The following is an 11,311-nucleotide window of genomic DNA, read 5'->3' on the forward strand; positions in this document are numbered from 1 at the left end:
CCCCCCCCGTCTTACCTGGTGCCCTCCACACCTGGTACCCTAAGTTCTGGGTGATGCTTCTCCAGTCTTGGGGGGTGGGGAGAGTGGCAATAGAGGGGTACGGCGATTTAGCTGTGTGTCCACAAGTGTGGGTCTCCGGAGCCCCTCGGTGGGAAATCTCTGCCCTGTGGGACTTGTTCTGTGGGTGGGTGGGCTCTGCCTGGTTGTACTCAAGGGATTCCGAGGCACTTGAGAGGTGGAAGAGCACCACAGTCCTCTCAACCAGGCCTGCCCCCAGGCTGCCAGGGCCAGCCCCTTTCTTGCACACCACACACACACACACACACACATACACACACCCCTCCCCAAGTCCTGCTGGCTCTAGCAAGATGAGTGGCCCTCTGGGCACCCGTGTTTAGTCAAACACACATGTTTCCTTTTGCACAACAGATGGATTCCTATACAAGGTGCAAAATCAATTTTACCTCATTATTAAATATCTCCTGCACATCAAGAAAATTTCACCATTTATGGGAATCCGGTGATAAATTCTTCTGCAACATGAGCTGTCTTTTCGTATAGCAAATAATTCCCTGGTTTACTGTGTGTAAGTGGGGAGTTTTGCACAGATCGTTTGTTTAAAACAAATCAGTCTTTCAATGATGGGTGCTTGCCCAACCTTAGAATGGGGTTCTTGAAGGAGAGTGGCTTCCCTCCTCACAGAATGGATTTCTGGGCGGGGAGGGGACGGGGGACACCACACGAGGGCAGTGCAGAGTTGTCCTCCAGGTTGCCTTTCAGTCAACCAACCAAGGGTGTTCGGGGTACTTAAAGAAGTAGAAAGCAAGAAGTAACTGAATCCCAAGTGCTAAAGGTACCTAGGGGTAACCAGCTTGGCCCCAGCCCCGAGCCACACCCACAAAGACCCATGCCCCCACGCTCACCCTGTGGGTGTGGTCTGTCCCTTGCCCTGTTGGCAGATGGTCCCCCTGCCCCTCAAGCCCAGGGTGGCAGGGGTGCAAGTCCCTTTGCACCAGCCTCATGCCATCACTTCCTACCCAGAGCTGGGGGAAGCGACCCCCCACCTCTCTCTGTTCAGATCCTCCGCGATGAGTCCCTCCTACTTGTCAGAAAAGAGGCAGGTCCCCAGAACCTGAACCCCCGAACTCCAGTTTTTCTCCAACACTTCTGCAGCTCCCTTTTTTTTTTGCCAGCACCTCCCCCACCCCCAGTTCCTTGTAAGAGGGAATTTCTCTGGTTCTGAGGATGCTGTGGTGTGAAAGAGGGGCCAGGCCAGAGAGGGGGGCCAGTCACCCCTCCCCAAGAGAAAACGGAGCACCAGCCCCATGCCACTGTCAGATCACAGCCCCTCAGGCAGGCAGACAAGGGGGCTGTGGGAACCCCAGCCAGACAGGCGGGGATGTTGGGATAATTTAGCAGGTGGCCTCGTTACTCCCAGATCTGTCACCATGGTAACCTGTTTTTTTCTTTAAAAAATGTACAGTGCCAAGAGGAGGAAGATGGCTGACAAAATCCTCCCTCAAAGGGTGAGTGCCTTCCACAGCAGCCCCTAGCCGTCCCCCCTCCCCGGCTGCCCGCCCTCCCCCACCCCCTCAGGAGCAGCTCTGCCACAGCCACTTTCACTTTTTGTTTAAAAAGCTCATTAAGAAGTGAGGCTCCCCAGGCCAAATTGGGGTGGGGGGGTGGGGAGAGCTAGCCTGGGGACAGAACAGGGCCTGAGTGGTGGTGGGGGGAAACCCTTGAGTGCCAGCAGTCCCTGCAATAAGACAAAAAGCATGGGACAAAGGGAGGACAGAGGCTGCCAGGTGAAGGGAACAGAAGGGAGGAGGTCCTGGCCATTGTAAACAAACAGTACAGTTGAGAAGGGGTGGGGGTGTCAAGCAGTGCTATCCCCCAACATCTCAGAACCCCAGAGCCCCTTGGCACTTTGCAGGGGCTCAAGGGTGGAGAGATGAGGTTAGGCCCCTGTCACTGCACCTGCTGGGCTGGCACAGCACCTAGCACCCTGGTGATGAGACACATAGATCTGCCTGGAGGGAGAAGCCATTTTTTTTTCCCACACAAGGAGGCTGGAGAATGGAATTCTGGAGAGAAGTACTATCTGCACCTGCAACATTTCATACCATGAAGCCAGACAGTTCCCATCCACAGCCTTGTGTGTCCTGGGATCAGCAAATAAGTGCACGTTCTGTATTGTAAGATTGACTGAGCCTCGCTCCTCCTCCAGATTCGGGAGCTGGTCCCCGAGTCCCAAGCTTACATGGACCTCCTAGCATTTGAGAGGAAACTGGATCAAACCATCATGCGGAAGCGGGTGGACATCCAGGAGGCCCTGAAGAGGCCCATGAAGGTGCCTTAGTGTGGGGGAAGGAAGCGGGAGCCCAGGGCCCAGGAGGAACGAGGTGGCCCTTGGGTGGGGCACACAGCTCTGGTTCTCTACTCCATCCTTTATTTCTACAGCAAAAGCGGAAGCTGCGGCTTTATATCTCCAATACTTTTAACCCTGCAAAGCCTGATGCTGAAGACTCTGATGGCAGCATTGCCTCCTGGGAGCTGCGGGTGGAGGGGAAACTCCTGGATGATGTACGTCCTGGCCCAGGTCTCTCCAGGTGTCCTGGGGTGGGTATGGGCTGAGTCAAGAAGAGAACTAGATGTCTGCTCCTAGGCTTGGGGGAGCAGCCCTGCTTGGGGGGACACAGGGGGCTGGGAATGGGGCTGGTGCGGAAGACTACCTCGCAGCGTGCTATCTGCCTGCTGCCAGCTCAACCCATTCTGCTCCGGTAGTCTCTGTGCGTCCCCCACAGTCCCTGTCCTCTTCCCACAGCCCAGCAAGCAGAAGCGGAAGTTCTCATCCTTCTTCAAGAGTCTGGTTATTGAGCTGGACAAGGACCTTTATGGCCCGGACAACCACCTCGTTGAGGTAAGACAGGTTGCTCCTGCCCTGTAATCACTCCCTCCCACAAACCCAAGGCTCCCAAGCAACTCCTAGAGTTTCTAGGACTACTCTAGAGCCCAGAGTCAAGCTAATCCAGATGGGCCTGTGGGTGAACCAGCAATTCCCCCTGGACAGTGGCATCGGACCCCTACCACCCAGGAGACGGACGGGTTCCAGGTGAAGAGACCGGGCGACCTCAGTGTGCGCTGCACCCTGCTCCTCATGCTGGACTACCAGGTCTGTGCCTGCCCTTGCCACACCCCACACCCCCTCCTGTTCAGAGCATGCTTTTAACAAGCCCAGGGGTCAAGGCCTCAGTCCCATGCACTCCGCCTGGCTGAGTTCTCACCATTCTCCCCCTTGGTTCCAATTATCCTGGTCGCTTTTGCCCCCCAGCCTCCCCAGTTCAAACTGGACCCCCGCCTGGCCCGGCTGCTGGGGTTGCACACACAGAGCCGCTCGGCCATTGTCCAGGCCCTGTGGCAGTATGTGAAGACCAACAGGCTGCAGGACTCTCACGACAAGGAATACATCAACGGTGACAAGTATTTCCAGCAGGTAATGTCTCCTGAAGCCAGGGATCTGGGCAGCAGAGCAGTTGGGAAGGCATGTGGGCCTCCCTGCTAAGATCCTGGAGTATCACAGCTCCTCTCAGCCACTGCCCTGGAGCAGAGAGGCCAGAATCCATCAGGCCTCCACCATGGCTACTGCTGATCCATTTAGCCTCCCCAGGCTGGAAAGATCTGGAACCCTACCAGAAAGCCAACAGCCTTCTGGAATGTAATACCCTAGCACTTAAAGTAAAGATCCAGGGTTCCAGTCCTGGGTCTAGGCTTGAGGTGAGTTACCCTGATATTCTGCATTTCATTTCATCTTTGTAGAGATGAAAACTGAGCCATCTAGCTTACTGGGCAGCTACAAAAACCAAACTGCTGCACAGCGGCTTGACAAAATTCTACCAAAGTACAGAGTACTATTATCAATACTTTTAAAAATAAATACAAGAGGGCTGGGAGGTGGCTCAGTGGTACAGTGCTTACCTTGCATGCATGAGGCCCTGGGTTCAATTCCTTAGCACCACATAAGCAGAAAAACCTGGAAGTGGCACTGTGGCTCAAGTGGTAGAGCACTAGCCTTGAGCTGAAGAGCTGAGGGACGGCGCCCAGGCCCAGAGTTCAGGCCCCATGACCAGCCAAAAATATAAGTAAATAAATACAAGAGATAAATATTAGTAGAAATGGTGGCTGATATTTATTAAACACTTACCAAGTAGCAGTATTGTTCCAGGCACTTTATGTGTATTGATTCCCACAATTCCCCTGATAACTCAGTCCCACAGGGGTTGTGAACACCGAGGCTTGAGGTGTTAGTGTCTCACTCGCTCAAGGTTGCACAGAATATGATGGCAGCAGGACTAATACCCAAGCAAAGAGACCCCGGACCCTACACACACCACCCAGATAGCCATACAGCTGATCACCTTGGGCCTGGCCCACCCAAGGAGTCTGACTTTCACCTTCTGTGGCCCTTTCCAGAATGGAAGGATCTAGAAGCAGAGTTTCCACCTCTTCACACACACACACACACACACACACACACGTGCACACGCAAGCGTGCACGATCACACCCTCTTCAACTGTCCCACTTCAGATTTTTGATTGTCCCCGGCTGAAGTTTTCTGAGATCCCCCAGCGCCTCACAGCCCTGCTGTTGCCCCCTGACCCGATTGTCATCAACCACGTCATCAGGTGAGGTGGACCCAGCCTGCTCCTCAGGCCACGGATCACCCCTCCACACACCCTTCCCTCCCAGTTGCACCCACTCTAGCCTGGGGTCACGGGCTTCTGTGGGGCATCGTGGACACCAAGGGCTGGACTTCCCTGGCAGTGTGGACCCGTCAGATCAGAAGAAGACGGCGTGCTATGACATCGATGTGGAGGTGGAGGAGCCACTGAAAGGGCAGATGAGCAGCTTCCTCCTGTCCACAGCTAACCAGCAGGAGATCAGTGCTCTGGACAGTAAGGTGGGGCCTAAGCCCAGAGCTGGAGTGGGACATTAGCCCGTAGAAGATAGCGCCCACTTACACCACAAGCACAGGGCTACAAGGACATGGGGACATGCAGGCCCTGCCAACCTCATTCCTTTTCACTTGGCCCAAGCCCTCCCTTGTTTCAGACAGGGGCTCCGAGGGGCTGCCCCTCACAGAAGCATGCCCTCCTCCTTCCCTCCCCACCCTTGCCCACGTCACAGAGCCAGATTGAAATCACGTCTTTCTACCTGCAGATCCATGAGACGATTGAGTCCATAAACCAGCTCAAGATCCAGAGGGACTTCATGCTAAGCTTCTCCAGAGACCCCAAGGGCTATGTCCAAGACCTGCTCCGCTCCCAGAGCCGGGACCTCAAGGTGAAGAGGGAGACTTGGGAGCACTGGAGTGGAAGACAAGCACATGGGGAAAGAGCTTAAATGGCGGTCACCAGGGCAGGGGAGGCCCCGGGGACTCAGCTGAGCCCATGCTCCCTCCCAGGTGATGACAGATGTAGCTGGCAACCCTGAAGAAGAGCGCCGGGCCGAGTTCTACCACCAGCCCTGGTCCCAGGAAGCAGTCAGCCGCTACTTTTACTGCAAGGTAGGGAAGGGCCCTGGCCGTGGTGAAGCTTCCTCTTCCTCTCGGTGCTCCCTGTGGTGACCTTGCCTACCCCCCACCTTGCCCTGCAGTAGCTCCCACTCTCAGGACAGGGGTGCCAGGGGTGGGCTCCCCTGGTCACTCACCAGGAGCATGTGACCCTGCTCCTGTTCACACTTCCTCTAAAGATCCAGCAGCGCAGGCAGGAGCTGGAGCAGTCGCTGGTGGTGCGCAACACCTAGGAGCCTGGATACCACTGTGGACCAGCCAGCCGCGCCCTGCTCCCCAGTGCTCGGCCCATCGCGCGGGCCTCACGCCTCTGCTACCTTGGTGGGGTGGGGAGGACTGGATTAAAGGTCATTCATCTAACAGTAGTCTTGTGGTCATTGCACACTGAGAAGGGAAGGAAGAAAAGAGGGAGGACAGGGAGGGTAAAGGCAGTGGGGTCCCTGTGGACAAACTCCCCACATCACACCCTCAGGCTCTCTCCTTACCCCAATTTCCCCTAGATCTAAAAACAGTTTGGCAGAAGATACTTTTTAATAATTTTCTTATTTAAAAAAATACAGTGGCAAGCCCTCATCTGTCCATCACCTTGCCTTGTCCTTCCTGGGACAAAGGCAGAGGAAAGGGGGGGGGTCGGGGGGGGCGCCCACACGCAGAGGTTGTTCTAGGTGCTGTTGGCCTGCTCTTGCTCAAAGAGAGCCATGGCCAGCTGTGCACGGCCCCCCAGCCCCTCCAGGTTGCTGAGGCGGCAGCGGTGGTAGAGATCCTCGCTCAGTCGGGGGCTACAGTCCCGCATGGAGAACTTCTGCACCAGCCCTGGCTCTACGGCTCGAAAGAGGTGGAGCCCTGAGAACCGGAGGAAAACATCCATCACCTCCAGCCCCTCCAGGGCTTCCTCCTCTTCCTGGCCTGCCAGTTCCCCAGCCAGCCTGGCGCGGGCCGCCAGGTAGTCAGCGTTGTAGAAGCAGCCCTCGGCAGACGCCTGACGGTCAAATCTGCCACCAACAGGAGCCCCCCGGGAAGGGTCTGCACCAGGGGGGGATGGGGGGTCAGGGCCAGCCCCAGCAGGTCCCGGGGCTGATCTCTGTGGTGACAGGGCAGGGTTGAACTCCTGGAAATGAACTGGAAAAAAGGCCTGCCAGCCGGAGATGGCATTCATGCGGCAGCGGTTGAGGACTTCAGGCCCGGGCCTCGTCCACACGGTGGTGAGGAAGAACAGCGTGTCCACGGGGTGCTTCTTGGAGACCACGTCCATGAGCCGCACCTGGGAAGGGGCCTCGGCTCGCACGGCCAGCCAGGCTAACCTCGCACCAGGGTACCTTCGCTCTAATTCAGCCGCTGCAGCCTTCACCCCAAGAAAGGGGTCTGGGGCCCCACGACCACCTTCCTGGGGCCCATAGACCAGCAGTAAAGTGAGCAAGGCGTGCTCTCGGGGCTCCAGGACACTGGCTGCAAAGGCCTCAAGGAAAGCCAGGGCCGCAGTGGCTTCGGCCACGAGGAGCGGCAGAACCAGCTGCACCCGGGTGGCCTCAGTGACATAGGGCATAGGCAGGATTTCCACCCGGCTCAAGGGTCGCAGCAGGCTGACCCTGCGGGCCAGTGCCCGCCGGTGCCCACGCTGCGTCACAGCTTCCAACAGCAAGTCCAGGGTGTACTCCATTCCCCGCGCTGGGTCAAAGCGCCGATAGCCGTTGAGCAGCCGCTGCTTCTGGAAGCGCAGGCGGGGCTGGTAACGCCGATTGAGCTGTTCCAGAGCAGTGTCCACCGCGTCACCCACATCTGCCCTGCTGGCCCCCTGCAGTGGGCACTTTGGGGCCCCATCTGCACAGGAGAAGGTGTGCTGCTCTGTGAAGTAGTCCCAGCCCAGCACTTCAAAACGGGAGTGTGGTGTGAAAGGGGCTGGGAGCCCCACAGGCCAACTCAGCCCTGCCTCGCCCTCAGGGGTCAGCATCGTCAGGTTCCGGATCTGAGCCTACATTGGAGAGAAGGCACCTAAGGTCAGTGCCAGCTCTGGGATCCCGCCCACCTCCACCTGACCAGGCTCCAAGACTCCAATAGCAAGACCCTGGCCAGTGTCTGCACATTACACTCCCTACCTCTAAACTGAAAGACAGCCCCCTTCTAAACTGTTGGGGGAGGGGGGCGGCTTTGCAGTCTGAATCACAGATTGACAATCTTTCCCTCCCATGACCAAAGGATTCACACTCATCTATAAGCCAACAGTGACCTTGGACCCTTTACCAGCTACCCCTCTCCCTCTACCATCAGAAGTACTTAAACAGCTCTAGAAGCTTAGAAGACCTGAGTTTCTGTCGCCTCAGAACCACACTGTTGGTGTGAAGCTAAAATGGTCTATCTGAACATCTGCTAGTTACTGATCCCCACATTATAGTATTTAACTTAACAATTGTCCTGGATTAGTGTAAATCACTAGGAATCCAGAAACTCCTTTCATAGTGTAGCAGAGTGGCGCAGAGGAAGCGTGCTGGGTCCATAACCCAGAGGTCGTTGGATTGAAACCATCCTCTGCTAGTAGTTTTGGGGCTGGGAAGGTGGCTCAGTGGTAGAGCGCTTGCCTTGCATGCCTGAGGCCCTGGGTTCGATTCCACAGCACCACATAAGCAAAAAGAAAAAAGCCGGAAGTGGCAGTGTGGCTCAAGTGGTAGAGCACTAGCCTTGACCTGAAGAACTGAGGGACAGGGCTGGGAAGGTGGCTCAGTGGTAGAGCACTTGCCTTGCATGCCTGAGGCCCTGGGTTTGATTCCTCAGCACCATATAAGCAAAAAGAAAAAAGCTGGAGGTGGTGCTGTGGCTCAAGTGGTAGAGCGGTATCCTTGAGCTGAAGAGCTGAGGGACAGCACCCAGGCCCAGAGTTCAGGCCCCACGACTGGACCAAAAAAAAAAAAAAGAGCTGAGGGACAGTGTCCAGGCCCAGAGTTTAGGCCCCACGACCGGACCCAAAAAAAAAAATTGTCCTGGACCCCGAAAACCTTTGTCTCTGTACTTGTGTGTGTGCCAGTAATGGGGGTTGAACTCAGCCTGAATGCTTTCCCTTAGCTTTTCAGTCAATACTGGTGGCTCTACTACTTAAGCCACAGTTCCACTTCTAGCCTTTTTGTGGTTAAAAGCCTCACAGACGTTTCCTGCCTGGGCTGGCTTCAAACCACAATCCTCAGATCTCAGCCTCCTGAATAGTTAGGATTTACACTTGTGAGGCACTAGCTTCCTATAGCTGTTTTGAATTTGAGCACAGGCAGCTTCTTTCTACCCCAGCCCAAATCACTCAGCTGCCTGCTGTGAGTGTGGACGCCTCAGGCTCCTCTGATCTCTGCAGTGATCCTTGGGCCCCTGGCTGACTCAGCTCACCTGCAGTTGTTCTATTTCGCTGTAAGCTCGCTCCAACTCCAGAGCACTGAAGCGCTTGTGCAGCCGGTACATGAGGGTGCCTTCGGAGACAGGGTGCACAGCAAAGGCATTCAGGAAAGCCACACTCCCCTCCTTCTCAGGATCCCTATTCTTGGCCAGTTCAAAGGAGCGATACTGCTGCCCCTAGAGGGACAATCAAAACAATCAGCGCTGCACACAAAGGCCATCTGCCCCAACCCACCTGGACCACCTGCTCCCACTGCTGATTTAGAATAGATGGAGGGGCTTTTGCCAGCAGCTCCTTTAACCCTGATTCTTACTTTCACTGTCCACATTTTGCTTATAAGAAAGCAAGCAGACAAACTAAGACATCCTCTCGCCCAGAGTCCACTGTTTCTCAAAGGGCTGAAAGCCTCTAGATGGAGGAATCCCTGCCCCTGGGGTCTTCCGCTCTTCTCTAGTATGGCAGAGTTGCTCAGAGCAGGCAAAAGGATGTCTGGGTTTTCTTCTCTGGGAACACTGTCCCTAACTGCTGTGCTGGGAAGAACGGTTGTGGGAGGGAGAGATGAAAGGAGTGCTGCTGAGTTGGGGAACCTTTCTGTCTCCCATTTTTGATGCCCCCAGCTAAGCAAGAGGATGCTAAGGGGAGATCAATGTCTGAGAAGGTCAAAAGGATGGCCTCTAGCAACCAGCTGGGAACACCTTCGCTCCTTGCTAGGGACGGGAACTAACGTGAAAGGGCAATCACCTGGTGTTGTGAGACACAGCCAACACCCAGAGAGTCAATGAGGCAGCGGCCAAGCCACTCGTCAGGACGGGCACTGAGGATGTCTCCTCGGCAGCCATCCAGATGAGGCCGCAAGCGAAGCAGGAGACTCCGTGATAGCAGGTAGCCAAATCCCCCGTGGCAATACCGAGCCTGCTCGCCTGCACCAATGAACTCCTCTGCCCGGCCCAAGTACAGGTCTTGGTTGATGCTGAGGTGGCCCACAAGGGCTGCCAAGCGGGGAGCCTGCACATAGGTATCATCTTGCATGATGAAAAACCAGTCGTAGTCAGCCCCAAAGTGTGTATGAAGGTGGCGCAGGGTCTCTGACATCAGCCAGGCAGGCCGCTCGTCCCCATGGGACACCACCTGCATCCCCACAGGAGCTCGGGCCCCCCGCTGCCCCGTGAAGTAGAGCAGGCGAGGGAAGTGGTGGGCCACGGTGCGGTTAACAGCCACAGCCAGCGTGGCAAGCGTGGCCCGGGAAGTCAGGACGGCCACTAGTAACCGCTCACGAGAGCCCAGCTCTGTCTGGATGTAGCGAGTCCTGTGGAGACAGGGGGAGGGGAGTCAATTCGTCTTTAAGGAGTGCGTGCTAGCCTGTCCAGCTCCTATGTCAGGAATGAAATAGCTGGGTTAAGCAGAGGGAATGAGACTTCCTTCCTCCAATACTAACTAACCACTGGAGTGAATTGCAGTGAAACCAGAGTTGAGCAGGTGGATGGGTCTACCCCTGGTTTCAATGGGTGCAAATCTTGCCCTATTCAACAACAGTGAACACACTAAATTAACACCATTGGGCAAGATTTTCTTAGACTTGAGAAAGGGAAGCAACTAGTAACAAACTAACATGGAAAATAATACCAAAAACACTGCTCCAAGAGACCTAACACTAAGTATCAATAGAAGGGCAGAGTCAAGGACTTACAGCAGCCCTAAGCTGAGATGTTGGCACCCAAGGAAGCCTCCCTCACCTGAGCACCTTCTTGTAGGGCTTGTTGGGATCCCTGTAGTAAGGGACAATCCGGGGTTTGAAGTCTTCATCGCTTTGGTCCAGCCGACTTTTTGCGTCTGGATTCTGTGGGCCCCCTGGCTCCCCCACAGCATCTACACAGGGCTCTTCTCCCTCACCCTGGATCCAGGAAACTCGCAGGAGGCTCAGGCTGCACCCCAGAGACAGCCCGAGGATGAGGGGCAGTGCTGGTCGCAGCAAAGCCAACAGAGAGCTCAGTCGCATGGTGGTAGGTCCTGTCATGTGGGTGCCCCAAGGGGCACCGCTTCCAGAATCAATGTGTTTGGTGAGCCCCAGGCCAGCAGTGGGTGGGCATTTTAACCAGGGAACCCTGGGACAACCAGATCAACCACAGATCCTCTTGCGTTGGCATCCAGCCCCAGCATTTCCAGGAAGAGCAACGGTTATTGTCACCACTCCCTCTGCCTAGTCTGCAGATGGCTAAGGTGCTGGGTCCACGCTTCAGCCCAAATAGTAATACATACGCAAATGTCTTCCCTCACCACTGGGATTACAATTTGTCTTCCCGCAGAAAGGAAAAGAAACACAACTCAATAATGCCAAATATAACCCCCAAAAGACTACACACACCTGCAGGCA

The 11,311-nt window shown here is 55.5% G+C and overlaps 2 protein-coding genes across 2 annotated transcripts in view; one reads left to right on the forward strand and one right to left on the reverse strand.

The window, feature by feature from the left end:
• Smarcd3 (SWI/SNF related, matrix associated, actin dependent regulator of chromatin, subfamily d, member 3) overlaps window positions 1–5,993 on the forward strand; it is an 8,936-nt gene extending 2,943 nt beyond the window's left edge. Inside the window, exons 3-14 of the mRNA XM_013027216.1 lie at window positions 66–180; window positions 1,484–1,526; window positions 2,228–2,350; window positions 2,461–2,583; window positions 2,825–2,920; window positions 3,071–3,172; window positions 3,332–3,493; window positions 4,586–4,683; window positions 4,823–4,958; window positions 5,219–5,341; window positions 5,463–5,564; window positions 5,750–5,993. Coding sequence (XP_012882670.1) covers window positions 66–180; window positions 1,484–1,526; window positions 2,228–2,350; window positions 2,461–2,583; window positions 2,825–2,920; window positions 3,071–3,172; window positions 3,332–3,493; window positions 4,586–4,683; window positions 4,823–4,958; window positions 5,219–5,341; window positions 5,463–5,564; window positions 5,750–5,803 — 1,277 coding nt within the window. The 3' untranslated portion in view covers window positions 5,804–5,993. The remainder of the gene's footprint in view (window positions 1–65; window positions 181–1,483; window positions 1,527–2,227; window positions 2,351–2,460; window positions 2,584–2,824; window positions 2,921–3,070; window positions 3,173–3,331; window positions 3,494–4,585; window positions 4,684–4,822; window positions 4,959–5,218; window positions 5,342–5,462; window positions 5,565–5,749) is intronic.
• An 84-nt stretch (window positions 5,994–6,077) lies between these two features.
• Window positions 6,078–11,311, reverse strand: Chpf2 (chondroitin polymerizing factor 2). The gene is made up of 4 exons (XM_013027242.1): window positions 10,674–11,311; window positions 9,682–10,246; window positions 8,934–9,116; window positions 6,078–7,539 (listed from the first exon to the last, which is right to left on the reverse strand). Exons 1-4 carry the CDS (start codon window positions 10,952–10,954, stop codon window positions 6,232–6,234), a joined length of 2,337 nt encoding a protein of 778 aa, XP_012882696.1. The 5' UTR covers window positions 10,955–11,311; the 3' UTR covers window positions 6,078–6,231.

The sequence above is a fragment of the Dipodomys ordii genome, unplaced genomic scaffold (genome assembly GCF_000151885.1).
Source record: "Dipodomys ordii isolate 6190 unplaced genomic scaffold, Dord_2.0 Scaffold101, whole genome shotgun sequence".
Lineage (NCBI taxonomy): Eukaryota > Metazoa > Chordata > Mammalia > Rodentia > Heteromyidae > Dipodomys > Dipodomys ordii.